Here is a 19,133-nt window from a genome sequence, read left to right on the forward strand (position 1 = left end):
ACACACACAGACACACACAGAGCTGCTGCCCATTAAAACCACACTTTCCTTCCATTTGTGGAAAAGCAGCACCACTAGAGCAGTTAGTTAATTTGATAAGGGACATATTTATGGCTGTGATCTGTTCAGGAACTGCTGGCAATGCTAGATTATGTTTCACTGCATTTCTTTTAAAATGTCCAGTTTTATTTCTTTGTGATTTTGTAATCAATTAGTTAATGGATGCTGGCTGTAGTTTTGCTTCTTGACTACAGTAAAATAATGCTTTACTGCTCAGATGTGGTGGCATCAGCACCTGTAAGGCCTAAACTTTGCTCCCTCAGCTCTAACAAAAAGTGTCAGTAACAACTTCTGAGCTTTATTGAATGCCAAGTGTTAGAATAAATATTCAAGGCAATAACAAAAGTTCTGGAACAAGGTTTGTGAGGATTTATCGACATGGGTTAGAAGTAACATTCCTGCATGTCCTAAACTTTGTTTACTAAGTGACCTAAGTGACATCAGTATAGACACTAACAAAGCACACATGGTCCTCACGGCCTTATGTATCACAAAGAAAACTATTCTAGTGAACTGGAAGTCTAAAAACAATCTAAATATTAACCAGCACAGAAATCTCCTGTTGGATCACATCAGTCTAGAGACTGCATCGGCATCCATTAAATACCAATCAGTTAATCAGTCTGGGGGCTGCCTCCCTCCAGCTCGGGAGACCTGTCTGGGCCTCAGAGAAGGGGGTCTTGGTTGCCCTGGGCATGCCATTGGGGTCGGGCTGACCCGATGCCAGGCAGGTACCCTTGGGATTACGATGAGTCTGTAAGGACAAAGGGAGGGGAAGGGGGGCTGTGGGGATTCTGGTGGGCAGTGGGGGGGATTAGGACTCATGGGGGATGGACTCTGCTCTCCTTCTCACTCTCTCCCCTCCCGCCGGGGGCTCCTTTGGGGTGGATGGGGGCACTGTGCCTTGGGCCTGACCAGGATATGTGTGGGATATGTGTGTGCAACCAGGGGCTCTCTGGTCCCCTGGTGTGGTGGCTTGGGCTGCCGGGGGTGGGTGGGTGTCCGGGGTGCTGATGTGTTGGACTCTTGGCCGGACCATGGCCTTTGCCCTGCAGTCCACGGGTGGCCTTGGGGAGGCGGGGGCGTCTACAGCGGGCAGCTGAGGAGTTGGCTGCCTGGGAGAGAGATCTCTCTCCCGGTTTTGCCCCTCCCCGAGCCCTTCTCCTCTTCCACCGCCCCACTTCATACACACCACATATAGGGCACTGTGGAGCGGACTCCAGGCAGGAGTTCGGTACCTGCCTGGAGTCCTGTGCGGGGTGCTGCTGCGCATCGTTTGCGCTAAGGGCCGCCCTCGACCTGCAGACATGTTCTTGTCCCTGGGGTGCCTAGCCTTGATGTTGGGTTGGCGTAACCCACGGTGGTTTTGCCTGGGGTGGTTGAGCTCCATCGGGTTCCTGGGCGGGGCTCTGATGGGGGAATGGGTGGCCCTTGGGCCGCTGGGCCTGCTCACCATCTCCCTGTGCTGCCCGGTGTCCCTGTCCCGTGGCGCCGAGGGGCTCCGGTCTGGGGGCCCCTCTGCTCTGGTCTGAGTGGGCCGCTGCTCTGTCTGCTTTGGCTGTCCTGGGTTTGGTGCGCTGTGGACCTGCTGGGCCTTTGGGGCCTCGGGTTCCCCCATCCCCCGCTGATGCTTCGGGGTGCGGCGTGATCATGGCCCCCTTGCAAACACACATTTCTTCCTTGTTGCATGGCCACACATGCACGTTCACACGTGCATGCTCACAAATGTGCTTGTCCCTCCATCTGCTTCTGACTAGATGTTGCTGATGTTTGTGTGTTGGTACGTTTCTCTGCAGGTACATTTGATGACTGCTGTACTTTTTCATATCATCATTATCCTATTTTTCTTTATGTATCATGTAGTACTGTGGTAGTTTATATTGTTTTTTGTGATGTGTTTTAGGCAGCCGAGACAACTGTTATTTCCACATTTTAATCCTGTCCATTTCTCCCCTTTCCCCCCTCTTCCTCTATATATAAAGACTAAAGAAAATAAGATTACAATAAAAATAATAAAAATATCAAGGGCAGCCATGTATATAACATGTCTCCCTTGGTAGAGCAAATCTGTCAAGCAAAATATGGCACACAGACCACCGTTCTGTATGTTAGGATGCTGGACAGGACAGGGTAAAAAAAAAACAAAAAACATGTTACACTTCCTTTAACAATGTTGTACTAACTACTGACAATGTAATATACTACTACCAATGTTCAATGTTATCTGCTGACAAAAAAGTAAAAGGGTAAAATGAGTGTCCTGACTAAAACTAGACTAAAATATTGACAGTTTTTATTGACTAAAACTAGAAAAATAAAATTATTTTTTCTTGGAATAAAATAAAGACTAAAATGCTCGACTTATAGTTGACTAAAACTTACTAAATAAAAGCAGGATGAGGTTACCTAAATGTGATAAAAACTAATAAGCGCGATTGAAACTGGACTAAAACTGAGACTAAATTTAAAAATGGCTGATAAAATTAACACTAGTTGGCGTCCACTTTGCGTGATCACGTTGCCATAGAAACGACCAGAACGAAACGGGCATATGCGGCGTGCATGTACGTGTAACAGGTGTGTGATCGTGTCATTATAGTGGGCCACATACAGTATATAAAAAAATAATTCTGATAAAAAAGGACACTTCAGCGTTGCTTTAGTACCACCAAGGCTCTATCTGTGCACGCCAGTGGCTGTCACTAACAATGAAATATCCAACTGTCACTTTTAACACAGCATATAAAATTAACTAATATTTAATCTATCCCCCTGCAAGGCTTTGACTGTTCAGAGCCAGTGTGATGTAAATGAAGGCCATGTCTACACAGAGACGAGTTGAAGTGTAATCAGCTAAGTTGCTTATCATTTGGGTGTTTCATTCAGTTGGAACCAGTGTTTTGGGAGCCAGAAAACACTTTGCACCATTTAATTAATGAGACAAGTCTGAGAAATATCACAGTTCAGATGACATGTCATTATTTTAAAAGAAAAGAAAGAAAAAAGGCTCATAACACTAACTTTGGTTAAATCACAGGAGTCAGCTAGAATTCATCATTTATGGAGAAAAGCAGCAGTGAAAGCATAAAACCAAGCAGCTTATCTGTACTTGCATCATAAATGCGTAGACACCGCATACCATGCAGTTGGCCGCTAGAGAAACATGCTGATTAGGCGGCCATCTTGGTACAGTATTGCTGTACAAAGCTGTACAAAACTTTTCTAGACCCACCCCTTCATGTCTGAAGAATAAATCCTTTCTACCACCTGTCAGCTTCTTTGTTAGAGAAGGGTTCTGCTCTAGTTTGTCATAATGTCTCTTACCACATTCATGGCCTCTAAATGATCAGACCTTTGTCTCCAACATCTGCACAGCAATAATGATTTGGAGAAGATGTCTCCTTGCTTCACTTAGCAGTTTTATTCTCACTAGATATCTGAACCTGATCTGTCTTCATCGATGTGTTCATGGCTTTATTTCATACATTGGTTGTATGAAGCAGGGTGGGTGATTATATGTGACAATGAGCTAATTTCATTAAAGCAAACTGCAGCTGGCTTTATTTTATAATTACGAAGAAGACCTTCACTGTCTGTCACCATTGTTATTCTTTAGGCTTGACTGTAAAATGAAATGGAGATGAAAAAAAAGACAGAAGTCACAGGAGTGTTTTTATAGACAAAAGCTCTTTTAATGAAAATCTTTTTTTTTCCTCTCAAGTAAAAACAGGTTTATCATATGCATACTATTTATAGCTTCAACATTGCAGGCAGTAGAAAAAGAGTTTAAATTTAAAATAACCAGAGCATTCAAAAAGCACAATTTCTAGTAAATATCCAGTAAACTGTAATGTGTATGATGTTATTTTGGTGTGGCTCTAATTTTGGATGGCCTCATAAGTGGTGGCTTCTCATCTACAGGAAATGTTATATAAAAGCCGAGGCTGAAAACCAAACTAAAATCCTTCCATGTACAGTTTAATTCCAGATATATTAGCCATTAAAAAAGAAAAAGAAAAAAAAAATCAGAAATAAGTTATTGGACACAATAATTGTAGTGTCACACATTTAACAGACACATTTCCTTCTTTTTAGAGCTGAGATGATTTAAGTTGTGTATGCTGGAGGTTTTTTCATATTTTATTTATTTAAAATCAACTAAATGTAAGCACTGAAGGAAGACCTTCTGTTTGGTTACTGCTGCCTGGAAGATTAATGATATCTAAGAAAAAACTTTTACACAAGCTGTTTCAATGTGTAGACTTTAACTGTGACCGGGTAGCATATGCGGTTATTTGTGGCCATTTGTTAGCGATCCATCAGGGGCTCATGAGATTCAAAAGAAGTGGTGCCATTTCTTTTTCATGCTTTGTTTTTATCTACATTAAATTAATTAATCTAAAATGAATCTGTCATACAGTCTGGACATTATTATATATGACTACATTTAATTTACATTTGATGTACTTTTATGGTTTTAACACTATGCACAATGATTTATTATCACTGGGTCGATTACTTTCTTTTTTTTCTTTGTTGTTATATGCTGTTGTGGGGAATGTAAAATGACTTAGTCTGGCCAAATCAAGAAACATTAAATGTAGGAAAAAAATGCAGCAAACCTTCTATTTTTGCAAAGTGGTCCTCGGCTCAAAACTACAGCAGCTTTTGTAGTTTTCTACTTGTTCAAGCCTTTTTTAAAATGAAAAAGTAGCTGTCCTTTGTACACTTGTTGCTTTTGCTAAATAAACAAAGATGTTAGAAAGATAAGTCAAATTTTGCCAATTTAGTGACATTTATCCTGATTTAGATGCTGAGATTAGGAAAAGGCTATATCTGTGTGTGCTGTTTAAGCTAAAGATACAAAATCAAAAGTTAAGCGGCTCAACCATCTGAGTCTCATCAAGGCAACACAAATACATTTCTGCTGTCTTTCTATGATCTGTAAGGAGCCTTGCACAGTGATAGTTACAAATGGTCAACAAAGGAAACAAAACTTTCATGAGAGCACACTAATTCACTGAGTTCCAGACTCTTGGAAAATATACGTCCATATATTTTTTCAGCTCTATCAATTATTAGTACTCTTGAGAATCTCTTTGGGGCTGGTGAGATAACTGGAAAGGTAAATTTCCATGGAAATACACCACCGAGGTGGTCAGACTGTCTCAATAGGATGTAAAAGAAAGCTGACGGAGAGAAGTGACACATTGTAGGGTGGTAAAATGATTGAAAAAGGTATCTAATGGTTTATATATTTGGAATAAATGAGAAAATATCTTACATGTCCTATGAATAAATGAATTAAATCAGTTACTGCAGCATGGGAGGTGCACTAATGAGGCTACAAATGGGAAAAACTGAGTGGTGCTAAAGAATGAGAGGATAGGAAGGTGTAAAGGAAAGGAGAGAAAAGGTGAGAAAGAGAGGAGGTGGGGTGAGAAGGGTAGAAGGAGTGGAGGGGGGAGGGGAGAGGAAGCACGAATAATCCATTGGGAATTCACGACAGGATTAAGACAAGGTGGGAGCCAAAAATATCCCCGGCCAAGGCAACTTGGCGCAATAACACTGCAACGGAGCACAACATGACAGCAGCTCCTCCTGCTGCCAGTCTTCATCGGCTCAGGAAGGAAAACGTTTGGGGGGGATTAGAAGAAGCTACTGTGATGTTGATGTGACTGGCAAAACTTCCACTAACGAGAAGAACAAAGCCAAGAATTTCTACGTTGCCTCTGTTTAAAATAAATGTGTTCAACAGGGAAAACTACATGTATGTACTCATTCCATGCCCGGTAATGAGTTTTAAAAAAGTGCTCCAGCTGCTCATTGTTGTTAACTCATTGTTGATGGCATTTCTCTGCCTTTACATAGTTGTCATTCTGGTGTCATTCAGATCGGTGGCACTGAATGATTTCTAACACTAGAATTACAGTGACAATTAGGTGATAAAGGAGTGCCTTCACCCACTAAAGTGGAGGATTGTGCAAATTGTTGGTCAGTCTAATATTTGTTGATAAATTTCTCTTTAGACCAAAGCAGCAGATGCTGCCGTCTCTTGAACTGCTAGCATGGCGTGTAGCCACCGATGATGTAATAGCAGCCAAGTCGACAGCCATGCTAACTCTCTGGTCAGTTCCTGCTTTTCCAGCTAAGGTGGTTAGCAAAAAAATGAAGCCATTTTTATTAAGACAAAACCTAAAAACAGTGATCCGCGTGTTTGATCCGTGCCATGCTAGCAGTTTATGGATTAAAACACATCACAGTAACTAGGGATACACGATATATCGGCATTAATATCGATATCAGCTGATGTTAGTCCTTTTTTTAACATATCGGTATCGGTCCAACAAGCAAAACTGGGCCGATATTAACAGCCGATATTTATTTTCATATAATTGCTGATTGTGTTCGTGTGTCGGAAGGTTTGGCCATGCAGCCATGTTTTGACATGTGACAGCGATGCAGCACTACATTGTGGGATGTAACTGAAGCAAGAAGCAATTTCAGCTGCGTGGTAATTTCTCACGGTGTAAAAAGAAGGTACTAGAAAAGCAGTATGCAATATCTGCAAAGTAGAAGTAATGCGAGGAGGATGCCGTGTCAACTCATTCAGCACCACAAATTTGATATGTCATCCGAAAAGCTGCCATCCAGAACTTCACAAACAATGGTGGGAAGCTAACACCACTAATGTTTGTCTTATTTTCACTTTGTACAGAACTTGGTAATCCTAAACCTTTTATAACAAAATATATATATCGACATCGGTAATTATCGGTTATCGGCCATAACAACAATATTAATATCGGATATCGGTATCGGCCAAAGTTTTCATATCGGTGCATCCCTAACAGTAACAGCACCTGACCCGTCTGAGGAAGACTACAGATGTAGTCTGACAACAAAAGAAAACATTTCTGAGCCACTGGTACACCAGCTAGTAGTCCGTCTGTTCTTTGGTTATTGTTGGTTGCTTTTGTTTTCAGATTTTTTTCTTTCAAAGTGAAAAAGAAACAACACGGAAAGAAGCATTAACAGGCTGGTTTTAAGTTTCTTCTTAAAGGGACTTTCATAAAAAGGCCTTAACCTGAGAATGCCACATCTTGCTTTAAGATGTTTCTCACTTGTCTGAACTATCTTACTGGCAGATTATTTTAATTGTTTATTTGAATTTTCACAAGTTAAGTGTTTTTTCCTCATATAGATGGATAATTGTTGGGAAGTGTGTGAACTGGTCCTAGAAGCTCTTTAAACACATTTTTACAGCTAGAATTGGGTGTGAAAGATACAATGTGATCTTAAGAAGTCTTTGAGATGATTTAACTTAATGTTTGTAAAATAACCAGTATTAAGATTTACTAACTAAATAAGAAAAAAAAGACATATACTCTCAAAACATGATTAATAATTTTACACATTCTGCTCTTTCCTTATGGGGTCAAAGCGAGATCAGAAATACTGGGAGGATTTTAGATTGTAAGGCTCGGCTGTGTTTTCACCAAGCTTTCAGATTTTATCTTATGATGTGATGCATTTCATTACTTTCTAGCCATGCATGTTGCAGAACTTGAAGGACATCCCTTTGCATCTGCTGATGTTTAAAATGAGACGTTTAGGAAGTCTTGTTATCTTTATGGAAACATTACTGACAAACTGGAGGAAGTCAGGAATTAAAACCAATTTCTTCACATTGTCGTGAACCTGAGAAAAACAGCACTTTCCAACACACAAGTTCCATCTAAAGCTACCTGATCAGCAACTGTCACAGTTGCACACAAATGTTGATGAGCTGAGAGTAAACTGGGACAACAGGACGAACACTACACCAAAATACTCAACATAAACATTTCTTTTAGTGCTGCAGTCAGTCTCAAGTCATACATCATCCGCCTAGAGCAGAAACCTTCCCTCCATCTCTGCTGCTCCAATCTCCTCAAAATTCAAATGAGGGCTTACCTCCTGCTTTGCCTACATATTTTTTTTCACTATCTCTTCCTCCCAAATACACTTCCTTCTTTCCTGCCTTTTACTCTTTTCCCCCTTCTCTCACTGCCACTGCAGTCAAATGAGGTCACATCTTCCATCTTGGAGAGTTTTTATATAAATCAGAGAAATGTTAACAGTAACTTGAGGTTAGGAATGAGAATTCATCTTTCCATCATTTCTGGGTGCAACCATACATTAGTTCCTTAGTTTCATAATGACACCTCATGTCCTGACAGTTGTTTACAGGATAAGAAAGGCATTTATGAGCAGCTCTTCAAAGTCTACATTTAATGTTCTCACCTCTTCACAAAACACTTTAATAAAAAAAAGAAAACTTACAGCAATGTCATCTCATCACAGTGCATAATTACTATACCTGGATTTCAAAATGTCCTATAGCTTAGTCACAATCTTAGAAAAAAAAGAAAAGAAAAAAACCACAAAGATATCAACATCAGCAATGAGATATTGGAAAATCTATGTAAGGCAATGCCCCTGGTTATACAAACGGCACAGACTTCTGAAGCTGAGAAGCGCTTACAACACTTCAAAGAGAAATACAGTACCACTCGGTTTAGTAGTTCTTCTCGCTTCCTCCCACACGCTGAGGAAGTGGCAAGAGTAGCTTTGATACCAAATGTTTCCTAAAACATGAATGAAAAGAAAACCTAATTAAAAATCACTTTAAACTACTTTCATTCCCAAAATATCTCACAACATCCGAGGATCCAAATGAGACTCTAAGTGCATAAATTCAATCAAATCTTTATTCACCTTTGTACACCTGAGTTTTATAACTTGTTATAGCTGTTGGCTAACCGTATACAGACTTTGCTGCACAGCTTCCAGTAAGATGTCTGTTCACTAACTTATGATCTGCCTGAAGGGTAGTCTTTTTCTTAGAAATGCTGCAAACACGTAGGGGATGTCCAGATTTCAGTCAGCAGTTATTTGCATGCATTGTATTGTGTAAATTAACTAATGGAAGTTTGGAACCCTGAAATGATGTCTTCAGTCACTGACCAGTTACTCCTTCAAACATCAGTCAGATGGTTTCATAATAAAAAATGACATGAGGGAATAATACAGTCAGAATTATATAACATCTTGGGAATGGATATTTGAGATTGCAAATGGTAAGATTTCATCATTCTGGATTCAGGAAATTTCTACACTGAGATGGTATTTAATTTAGAAATCATTGAAATGTTATATATTTTAATGTGTGATTGTACATCACAAAGTATAATATGGACTCAACAGTTTGTAAAGTGCGTACTGGGAATTCTGCAGTAACTCAGAAACTGCAGTGATAATTCTGAAGTGTATTCAAACAGTTCAGTTTGGTCAAAAGTGGCCTTTTTCAAACAGGAATTCAGATATTGTGTTTAAGTATGAAACTTTGAATGTAGAAAAGCTTTATTTGGTTTCTTGAATCATTAATGACCATTTAAGGAACCATTTCAGTCTAAATAGTCTGTACATCTTTTGTTTTTTTTTACAGGAAATAGTAGTTAGATTATACTTCCTCATACTTTATATGTTGGCTGATACAACCACTGCTGTGGCACAAGTTTCTAGTGATGTGAAGGAAAGGGAACCATATCAAACTTAACATTTGATGTGATCTCTTGGTGTCTGTAGCTGGGCCACTTTTTCTTTCTTTCTGTTTTTTTTTTTTTTTTTTTTTTACAAAGTGAAATTAGATAATTAGAGTTAGACTGAGCTGCATTAAAATTGATTAAAATGAATGAACAGGCTCAGTATCAAACTGAATTGGACAATGTACAGTATGGTAAATACCATTTACCATACTGTATATTTACCATTTACCATATATAGTATGATTTAACTAGTCACAAATATAACATCTCTTAATGTTAGCTTTAGCTTGATGTAGCTGCAAAAATATAATCTAAATAGCTAACTACTCTTTCTCTTAACTATGAGCAAGGAATGGTGACTATGGTAATAGATTGACTGGACTGTACTATAACAGATACAGTGTACTTTCTTAAACCGAGTGGTATAGCCTTACAGGACACAGAATAAGGCTCAGACTTTAAGAAACACTAACCAGAATCCTTATAAATATTTACTGTATTCATAACAATCAATTAAGTGTACTCATATGGAGTTAAGTAAAAATTATATTTTACTTTGTATAATCCATTTTGTAGGCAAGATAGCAAGCTAGCTAGCTTGTTAGCAGGTGAGATAGATAATAATCCCAATAGCTAGATAGCTAAATAGTCTAATAGACTATTTATATAGCTAGATAGCGAAATAGTCTAATAGACTATTTATATAGCTAGATAGCTAAATGGTAGGTAGATAGCATGCTGAATAGTTAGCTAGCTTGTTTAGATAGATAGATAGATAGATAGATAGATAGATAGATAGATAGATAGATAGATAGATAGATAGATAGATAGATAGATAGATAGATAGATAGATAGATATTTTTGTTTAAATATTACTTTTACCTGTCTTAACCCTGACAACACCAAACATTTGTTCTATTCATTCTCTTTTATGTTTATGATGCAGTATCAGTGCTATACTCAAATTCAGTTGTTTACTGGTGAAGAACGCATTGTAAGGCATCCTTACCTCACATCTCCAGTAATCATTTATATTTTAACTGTAATGTTATTGTATTATGGAGATGAAAGGACACAGTAGCGCGTCTTGAAGCATGAACCTATTGAATGGATCTGTTAAAACTTGTGTGTAACATAAGAAACTGTTTACAGACAAGTTAACTGACTGTTTGAAGGTGATGAAATTGCATGATAGTAATTAGGAAGGACTAATCTTCCTAAATGAATTGTATTTGTGCATCCATATACGTGCATAAAAGACTATAAAGCAGGTGAACTTCAGCCTCAAGTATCTGTGTTTGTGACTCAGGCGGTACACAAACTAACACATTGTTGTGCTGTCCTTTCTGATGGATGTCTTGACAACAAAGAATCAGACAAGTAATCATACTACGTGTCTCTGAAAAAAAAAACGCCAGACTAATGAAACCTATTTTAAATATATCTCAATCTGTTCAGTTCACCTAATAAACATTGTTATAATTGTTTATGTTGTAGCAGATAATAAATCTCTATTATATCCTATTAAGGTAGCAATTAGGTGCACCAGATGGCATTAAAAAAAAAAAATATGCAAACTGGTAGAAATGAAAAGTAGTGAATGTGTCTAGGTTACAACTATAGATCTCTTTTTGGGAATTGTAGGTTTGATTCAATGAGAAAACACCAGTTCTTTTAAGGAAGGCTGTTCCAGATGAGCTCAGAAAAATACTGATGCTACCAAGTTTGGTCTGCTGCATTGTAACACACAATAAATGGTTATCACAACATAATTCTATTTATTTTCTGTAAGTTTCTAGCCTACATTTTTGTTTAAATTTTCTTTTGAGTAAGCTGCTGCCTGCTGCATGATTTCCTTAAATGTGGGCCAAGACGTTATCATAAAAGAGTCAAAATACACAATAAAGACAAACATAATAGTGGCCACGGTGTTCTATATAAACATAAATCATCCACAAACATTGACATTGCAGTGTGCAAGGAATAGGATCTAGTATACGGGTAACATTCCACTTTTATTACTGGCCTACAGTGTTCAACTTTTTTCTCTTTTTTTACTATTTTTTAAGAAAATTCTGTCATTAAAAATCCTTCTATATTATATTTTTCTTAGAAAATATAGAAAAAAGAGTAATTTACAGTTATTTTACATGTGAAATATCCTCTGTCTTTTGTTTTTGGAACAGATATGACCCATATGCATCAAAACAACCAATGTAAGTCACTACAGCTTAGCAAAGTAATAAAATAAAAAATAGTTAAACTACATACAGAAAAAATAAATACATGCACACATACAATACAGTGCCATGCAAACAGTTTGTTTCTGGGAAAGGAGATTATTTAAGATTTGCATTTTGTTACCATTTTTCAAACATTTCATGCCTTCTCACTATACATACATGACATGGCTTTTACATTAAATGACATTCATTGCAGCTACTACAGGAAGTGACTGCAAAATTTCCTAATTTCTCAGTTAGGGCAATGTCTAGGGGGTGAAATGTACAATATGAGTTCAACACATACAACTACTCTCTAACTCAACACAGGCTGTGTTTCTAGTGGATTAAAAAATAAAAAAACTTTGTGTATAATTTGTTCACTTTAAGTACACATGAAATAGACTCAGTAGTGTTTAAGTGATTAATAACACAAATTAACTCGCTTCTTTTACTTACAACACATATTTCACACTGACATTTGATTCAGTATGAACATTGTAATCAGTTCACCTGTGAGCTATTCATTTACATGAGGCAGAACAAAGAAATAAGACAGCAGTGTCCCCTTCAATGACATCCTGTAAGACCCAGCCAGTCCTTTATGAAGGCATTGACTGCCTATATCTGCTACATCTGCTCACATATGGGGCGTCTATCACATGCCACCAGCCTGCCAGAGGTCAATGTCAGATTTGTATCTGTCAGGGCTGCTGACCTTGAGTGTGGTTTTTCCTTGACTGCAACAGAGATTCTTATCGGGCCAAGACAGGCAAAGATAACACTGTTTATCCTCTGGGGAGAAGATCGCCTTTTTGGACTTTCACGTCTGAATATTTAAAGAAGGGTATTTGTAGAGGACACCTCCATTTTTGAGAGAATTTTATTTGAAGTGAGACAAGGAAGAAATTTTATGTCAAGAACAGCTCCAGGCCTGCAGGTGGCAATAATGGTCTTCCTAATGATACAGACAAATGTGTTGACTGCACATCTAGGCTAATTTCTGTTTCACATAGCTTCTGTATTCTAATAGAATGACTCAAGTAGGTTTTCTTTAATGAGACTCCCTTGATAAAAAAAAAAAAATTCTAACTCAGATCTTAGTCTTGGGGGAAAAAAAGCTCTTTTTTGTCCATTTTCAGGAGCAACAGAACATGCTAATATGCTTTAAGACGTAATAATGTACCACATTGAGTCATTTATGCATCCAGCAGAAAATGTAATAGATTTGTTTCCAGCACTCAAGCTTTATGTCTTTGTTTTGGTCTCCAGCAGCTTCAGAAGAGACTACTCTGCTTTTTAGTTAAGAAATTCTATGATAGCTAATTGCTAATTTGTCTGCTGTTTGTTTACTGCTTTGCAGTTAGCAAAGCAGTAGCATAACAATATGCAGGTAGCATATTGATTTATACCAGGGGTGCCCAAGTCCGGTCCTCGAGATCTACCATCCTGCAACTTTTAGATGCAACCCTTCTCCAACACTCCTGATTAAAATGACTGGCTCGTTACCAGGCCTCTGCAGAGCTGAATCACATGCAGAAGACATCTGATTCAAATGTGTTGGAGAGGGGTTGCATCTAAAAGTTGCAGGATGGTAGATCTTGAGGACCGAACTTGGGCACCCCTGATTTATACCATACATATGGTCAAAATGCTTAAAATGTTGGTACTGTGACTGCCCTCTTTCACTTTACATTTCCACCAAAGAGATATGAATTACCATAGCCTTCAAAGTAATAAAAACAAACAATATATAAAAACCCACTGAAAAAGCATAATCTGGACAAAAAGTACAAGAGTCATGAAGACAAATGAGAGAAGAAACCTCCAATGGAATGGGGAAATTTTGTTAATTTGGATTTTCTAGAGGGGAAAAAAGAGTTTTGTCAATTTTGACACTACTTAGTTACATCATACTTTACAATAAGCATCTGGCTGTTTAATTAAAAACCTGCATCATAATCTGTTTTACAGACTTGAACAACATTACAGACCACTTCAGTTAATTTGCACAAATCACTTACGATTTATGGTTCATTTATAGGACTGTATGAGCTCATTCTGATTTTTTGTTTCAATTGAAATCTATCAAGCAAAAGTTTCTGTACACTGTTTGGCACCACTGCAGTGAAATGAATCTCACTCAAACCTTTCAATTATTCATGACAGTAAGCTTTTATAAGGGGCATCACAGAGGCGATCATGCATGCACTGAAAATTTCAGTCATCATCCATCTGTTAGAAAGTTCAATAATTTACGCCTCGGAAACACTCGCTACTTTTGGTTTTACTTCTCTAGTGCTGAGAAGTTTAGACTTTACTCTAGAAATCAGGCTTAATGTCTTTTAAACAATGCTGCACAACAGTCACTTATCACCTCATCTTCATACCCTGCAGCCCACTGCAGTTTTTCTGCCGTTGCCTAAGAACTTCTACAATATCTGAAAAAAAGCAGAACATTTGCCTCCCGCTGAGATAAACCTTGACATTTCTGTCCACACAAGGCAATGTGCAAGATAATTCTTCATAATGGACACAGTGTATGCCATCTGCCAGGTCAAGTGTTCGGCCATGTTTACTGTTACAGAAAAGCTTGCAGTGTGCTGTTGGCACACTTTCTCTCTTTCTTTACAATTTTTGCTGATATCACTGACATTTTTTTTACTTTAATTCAGTTCACCTACAACTCTGAAATCTTTGACTCCCACTCATTTCTTTTGAGATGATCACAAATTTTCTAACAATCAAAGAGACAAACACATTTTTAGAACTTTTTTAAAGATTTTGCAGGTTTAAAGTTTGGACCTAAATAGTTTTTCTTTCTTTCTTTTCTATTTTTTGCAATGGGGGGGGGGCTTTACAACAATGAGCATGTTAGAGTTTGTGCAAATGAGATATACTGTCCACACTGACGAACCGAATGACTGACCAGTGGGGCTGCAGTCGACTCTGGGCAGCTTTGCTGCTGTTGTTTGGGAGTAAACACTCCACTGGGGACATCTCATACTTCCCTGCACCTTGAGAGGTGGCTCAGTATTAGAGAGTATCTCCAATCCACCAGAGAATGAGGGATACAGACTATTAAAACGAATAACTACTCAGACATTAGTCACATGATCAGGATTCTCCCTGACTTCAATGCACTCTATCTCCTCCCTTTCCCTCTCTCTCTCCCTTTCCCGCTCTCTTTCCCTCTCCCGCTCTTTCCGCTTGGCCCGTTTCTTTTTCTTATGCCTCTTTTTGGATGGTGGGAAGAAGGTGAGGAAGACAGGCAGGATGACGAAGCAGTGCAGCACGGTGCAGCCCGCGGTGAGGAGGGAGCACTTGAACAGTGTGTAGGTCAAATTGGAAGGCACAAACAGCAGGGGCATGATGCCGATCACAAAGCAGGATGTGTTCTGTAGGATGGCTGCCCCGTGCTCCTCCAGTGCCAGCTTGATGCACTGTGTCCTGGTGTGCTCGGTGGCCAGCACAAAAGTGTACAGGTGGGGTGCACAGTGATCCATGGCAAAGTTGAGAGTATAAATAAGGCACAGGATTGAGATGCTGTCCATGCCGACGTTCCAGAGGGTCATCAATCCCAAGACGCCCAGCTCCACGGATGTAACCGTGAGAATGAGCCAAAAGTTTCCCAAGGGGTTGATGACCAGGAAGAAAGTGAGGATGAGGATGGTAAGTACGCTGAAGCCTGAGGTCAGGATGGGTGAGACAACAGAGGAGCTGTAGCGGTCCATGAAAACAAACGTTGGGTTGAAGGCAATGAATTTGATGCTGTTGATCAGCATCAAAGGCCGAAGCTTCTCCAAAAGCTCCACCACCTCTTCCCGCTTCTTCTCTGTGGTCCGTGCTACCAAGTACATCCGTGAGGCAATTATGTCATATTCATCAGTCTCGCGGTTCTTGGAGAAAATGATGTCCTCAGTGAAGTGCTGGTACTCTGGGCTGCGCAGGAAGGAACCCTTTAGAATAGTAATGAAGTCACTCTTGGTTGATGCACTCACATTTACTACCCGCAGGTAGTGGAAAAAGTTGTCCATCCAGGAGATCTTGTTGAAGCCATGACTCAGAGTCTTTAGGTGCTCCTGCACAGTGGAATTCCAGTACTCAATGGGCTCATAAATATAAAACCCAATCACAGGACTATAATTACTGAAGTATTTCTGCTGGGTCAGTGCATACGAAACACTTGGAGAGTTACTAGCCAGCAAGTTCACAATATTTGATCCATCACTTATTTGTAAACATCCCATGAATGAGAAAGAAGCATAGATGAGATAAAGAATTACCACAAAGGGTTTGACATAGGTGTTGGTAATCCACTCCGTGTAGTGCTCTCGCAGGAAGTGCTGGATGAAATGATTCTGGTATGGCACACTGTCGTGGTGTGTGGAGAGGTCATGTCCGTCACTCATCATGGTTTTGAACCATGTGGGCTGGCGGTCCAGATACTCCACTGAGGGTATCTTACAACAGAAAACACTGTGGTAGCGGTTCTGCTCAAGTTGTCCAGCAAACACCAGGCAGGAGCCGTAGAAAGAGAAAACATAGAAGTAGTTGACCAGGATGGCAACACACATGCTCTGGCAGAAGATTTTCACCGACTCGATGTTGGTAAAAGGACTGGCGCCCATGCCAAAGGTGATGATGTAGAGCGAGCTGGTCATGGTGTAGCACACCATCACATCAGCAAATGCATCTGCAACACGCTCCTTGAAGGGCAGGTTTTCTCTCGTTCTCCTCCAGCCAGCCAGCAGTTCAAATACCCCTTTGGTTCCATGGCCTGAAAGAACAGAGGGAGAGATGTGTTTAAAAAGTAATGTTTTCAATAAAACTGCTTTGTTAGCTTGATGCATGTTAAAGCGATAATTGACACTTCTTTGAATGTTTGAATTTGCTGGCTTAAACTGAACTGTCCGGCCAAAGCTACTTAATTTCTTACAGAGCAACTAAAAGTTTAAATACATTTTAATGGACAAAAATTAATTGCAGGGAACCAAAAATTTTTTCAAGAACAATTTTCCAAAATTGTTCCACAACATTTAAATGCAATTTTCCCAGATTGGTAAACATCTGTCCATATTTACATTGGACTCTGAAACACTCCTTTTAGAACAAGTCATGTTGCTGACCTGTTGCCAGTTAACCTAATTAGTTGTCAAAAGCTCTTCCAGTTGGTTTTGATTTGTGCCAAATACATTTCCAGCTTTTAATTACTCCTGTTCCAATTTAGAAATGTGTTGCTGCCATCAGCTAATATTTTTTGTGAAACGGTGAATGTCTCATTCTCAACATCTGATATGTTTTTATGTTCCATTAGGAAAGAAAAAAGAGATTTGCAGATCATTGCATTCTGTTTGTAGGGTTCAAACCACTGCATTAAAGTGGTTTGAATCCTACCTCTTGGACAGATCCTTCTCTGTTCAAATGGAGCTGTTTTCTTCCTCAGTGGCCTCTCTGACCTACGGGGTCCCCCAGAGATCGGTTTTGGTCTGGCTTTGTTCTCTCTTTTTATGCTACCCATATGCAGGTGTATCTGCCACTGAAGGGTCCTTCCAAAGATTCCCTTCAGGCTGTGCTAAATTGCATGACTGACATGAAAACATTGATGGACTTAAATTTCTTAAAATTAAATGAGAACAAAACAGAGGTTGTCTTGTTTGGTTGCCCTGAGCTGGTTCATGTCCTTGCTAATTTCCTTGGACCACTAGCACCTCACAGAGGATCCCATGCTAGGAATCTTGGTGTAATTATGGGTGGTGCTTTTAAGCTGGACCAACAGATCAGCTCGGTGGTTAAGTCTAGCATCATTCAGCTAAGGCTTATTACCAAAGTCAAGCCTTATCTAAGCAAAAGAGACCTTGAAAAAGTCATCCTTGTTTTACTTTTTCTCACTTAAACTATTGTAACTCCCTGTGTGTGGGAACTGAAAAGTCGGAGCTTCACCGCCTGCAGCTTGTTCAAAATATAGCTGCCTGTCTCCGTACTGGGACAAGGAGATGTGAGTACATAACTCTAGTGGTCTCTTCACTTCACTGGCTTCCAGTTAAGTACAGGATTGATTTTAAGATTCTTTCATTTGTTTTTAAGTGTCTGAATGGGCTGACCTCATTTTACTGCATTGGCATGCATACTTTGTTCAGCCAGTCAGATGGTCTTGGAGGTTCCCCGATCTAACTTAAAATCTAGAGGAGATCAAGCCTTTGCAGTTGTGGCTCCCACTCTGTGGAACACTGCTTTGCCTTAAACTGCACAGTCTGCAGTCTGTCTGCTTTTAAATCTATGCTTAGGATTCACTTGTTTGCCTTGACCTTCGGCTGAGGACAGGCATCCTGTTGGGAGTTTTTACGTTGTGTTTTAATACTTTTATTTTATCTTTTGTGTGAAGGACTTTGGAGACTTTGGCTGTATAAATGTGCTATAGAAATAAACTTGACATTGACATTCATTTGCATTTCACATAGCGTCCAACTTTTTTGGAATTTGGGTTGTAGTGTATCCTGGAAAAAAAAATTAAAAGTGCTGGAGTATATTCTAAAATATAACGTTTTAACTATTTCTGTTGATTTGTATTATGATTTATATTTTGATTTCAATATAAATTTACAAAGAAATAAACTATGTGAACAACAGTTTATTTTATAAGCGAAAAAGGTCCCTGGTTTTACTCTGAATATTATAAGTTTGAGCATTCCTTGAAGCAATCTTCCTATTTTTCTTCATAGATCTCTTAAAGTTTTATAGGTTGTCATCATACGTGTAAAATCTGTGGGATTTGCACTCTTCAAAATTATAGATGTGAAGCCACATTCCACAAACAGTGCAAAACCACCCACACTGCAACACCTGCTCGCTCACACGCTGCCAACATTTGCCAAATGCTCAAGGCACACGTTGGTGAGTACATGTGTTACTGAGAAAACTTGAAGACTGAATGAGTATGAAGTTTCTTCATCATGAATATATCTCAGTTCCATAGAATGCTGTATGTGGCCCATCCATGTGTTTTCAGCTTTAAGATATTCCCTACAATTCAAGCAGGTGGACACAGTAGTGAGGGAGATTACTACCATTGACAGAATAATAAATTTCCCCTTGTTTGACACAGGAAAAAGTTAATTAACTATAAAGGATTAAGCCTATGTAATGAGTCAGCTAGATGGCTCTTCCTGCTTTTAGTTTTATTAAGCTGTACTGCAAGTCAATTAGTTAGTGTCAGTTGGTTTAAAGAGAGTGCAGAGAGAGAGGAAATTCACACTCCTGG

The 19,133-nt window shown here is 39.1% G+C and overlaps 2 protein-coding genes across 2 annotated transcripts in view; both read right to left on the bottom strand.

Moving 5' to 3' along the window:
• Positions 1–670: 670 nt before the first annotated feature.
• LOC121634192 (putative HTLV-1-related endogenous sequence) lies at positions 671–1,516 on the bottom strand. Its single transcript, XM_041976705.1, has 3 exons — positions 1,097–1,516; positions 914–970; positions 671–814 (listed from the first exon to the last, which is right to left on the bottom strand). The coding sequence occupies exons 1-3, from the start codon at positions 1,514–1,516 to the stop codon at positions 671–673; spliced, it is 621 nt and encodes a 206-aa protein (XP_041832639.1).
• Positions 1,517–14,685: 13,169 nt separating this feature from the next.
• Positions 14,686–19,133, bottom strand: part of ptchd4 (patched domain containing 4) — a 70,093-nt gene continuing 65,645 nt past the window's right edge. Inside the window, exon 3 of the mRNA XM_041975826.1 lies at positions 14,686–16,652. Within this exon, the coding sequence (XP_041831760.1) occupies positions 14,971–16,652 (1,682 nt within the window). The 3' untranslated portion in view covers positions 14,686–14,970. The remainder of the gene's footprint in view (positions 16,653–19,133) is intronic.

This window comes from Melanotaenia boesemani, chromosome 22 (assembly GCF_017639745.1).
Source record: "Melanotaenia boesemani isolate fMelBoe1 chromosome 22, fMelBoe1.pri, whole genome shotgun sequence".
NCBI classification, from domain to species: Eukaryota; Metazoa; Chordata; class Actinopteri; order Atheriniformes; family Melanotaeniidae; genus Melanotaenia; species Melanotaenia boesemani.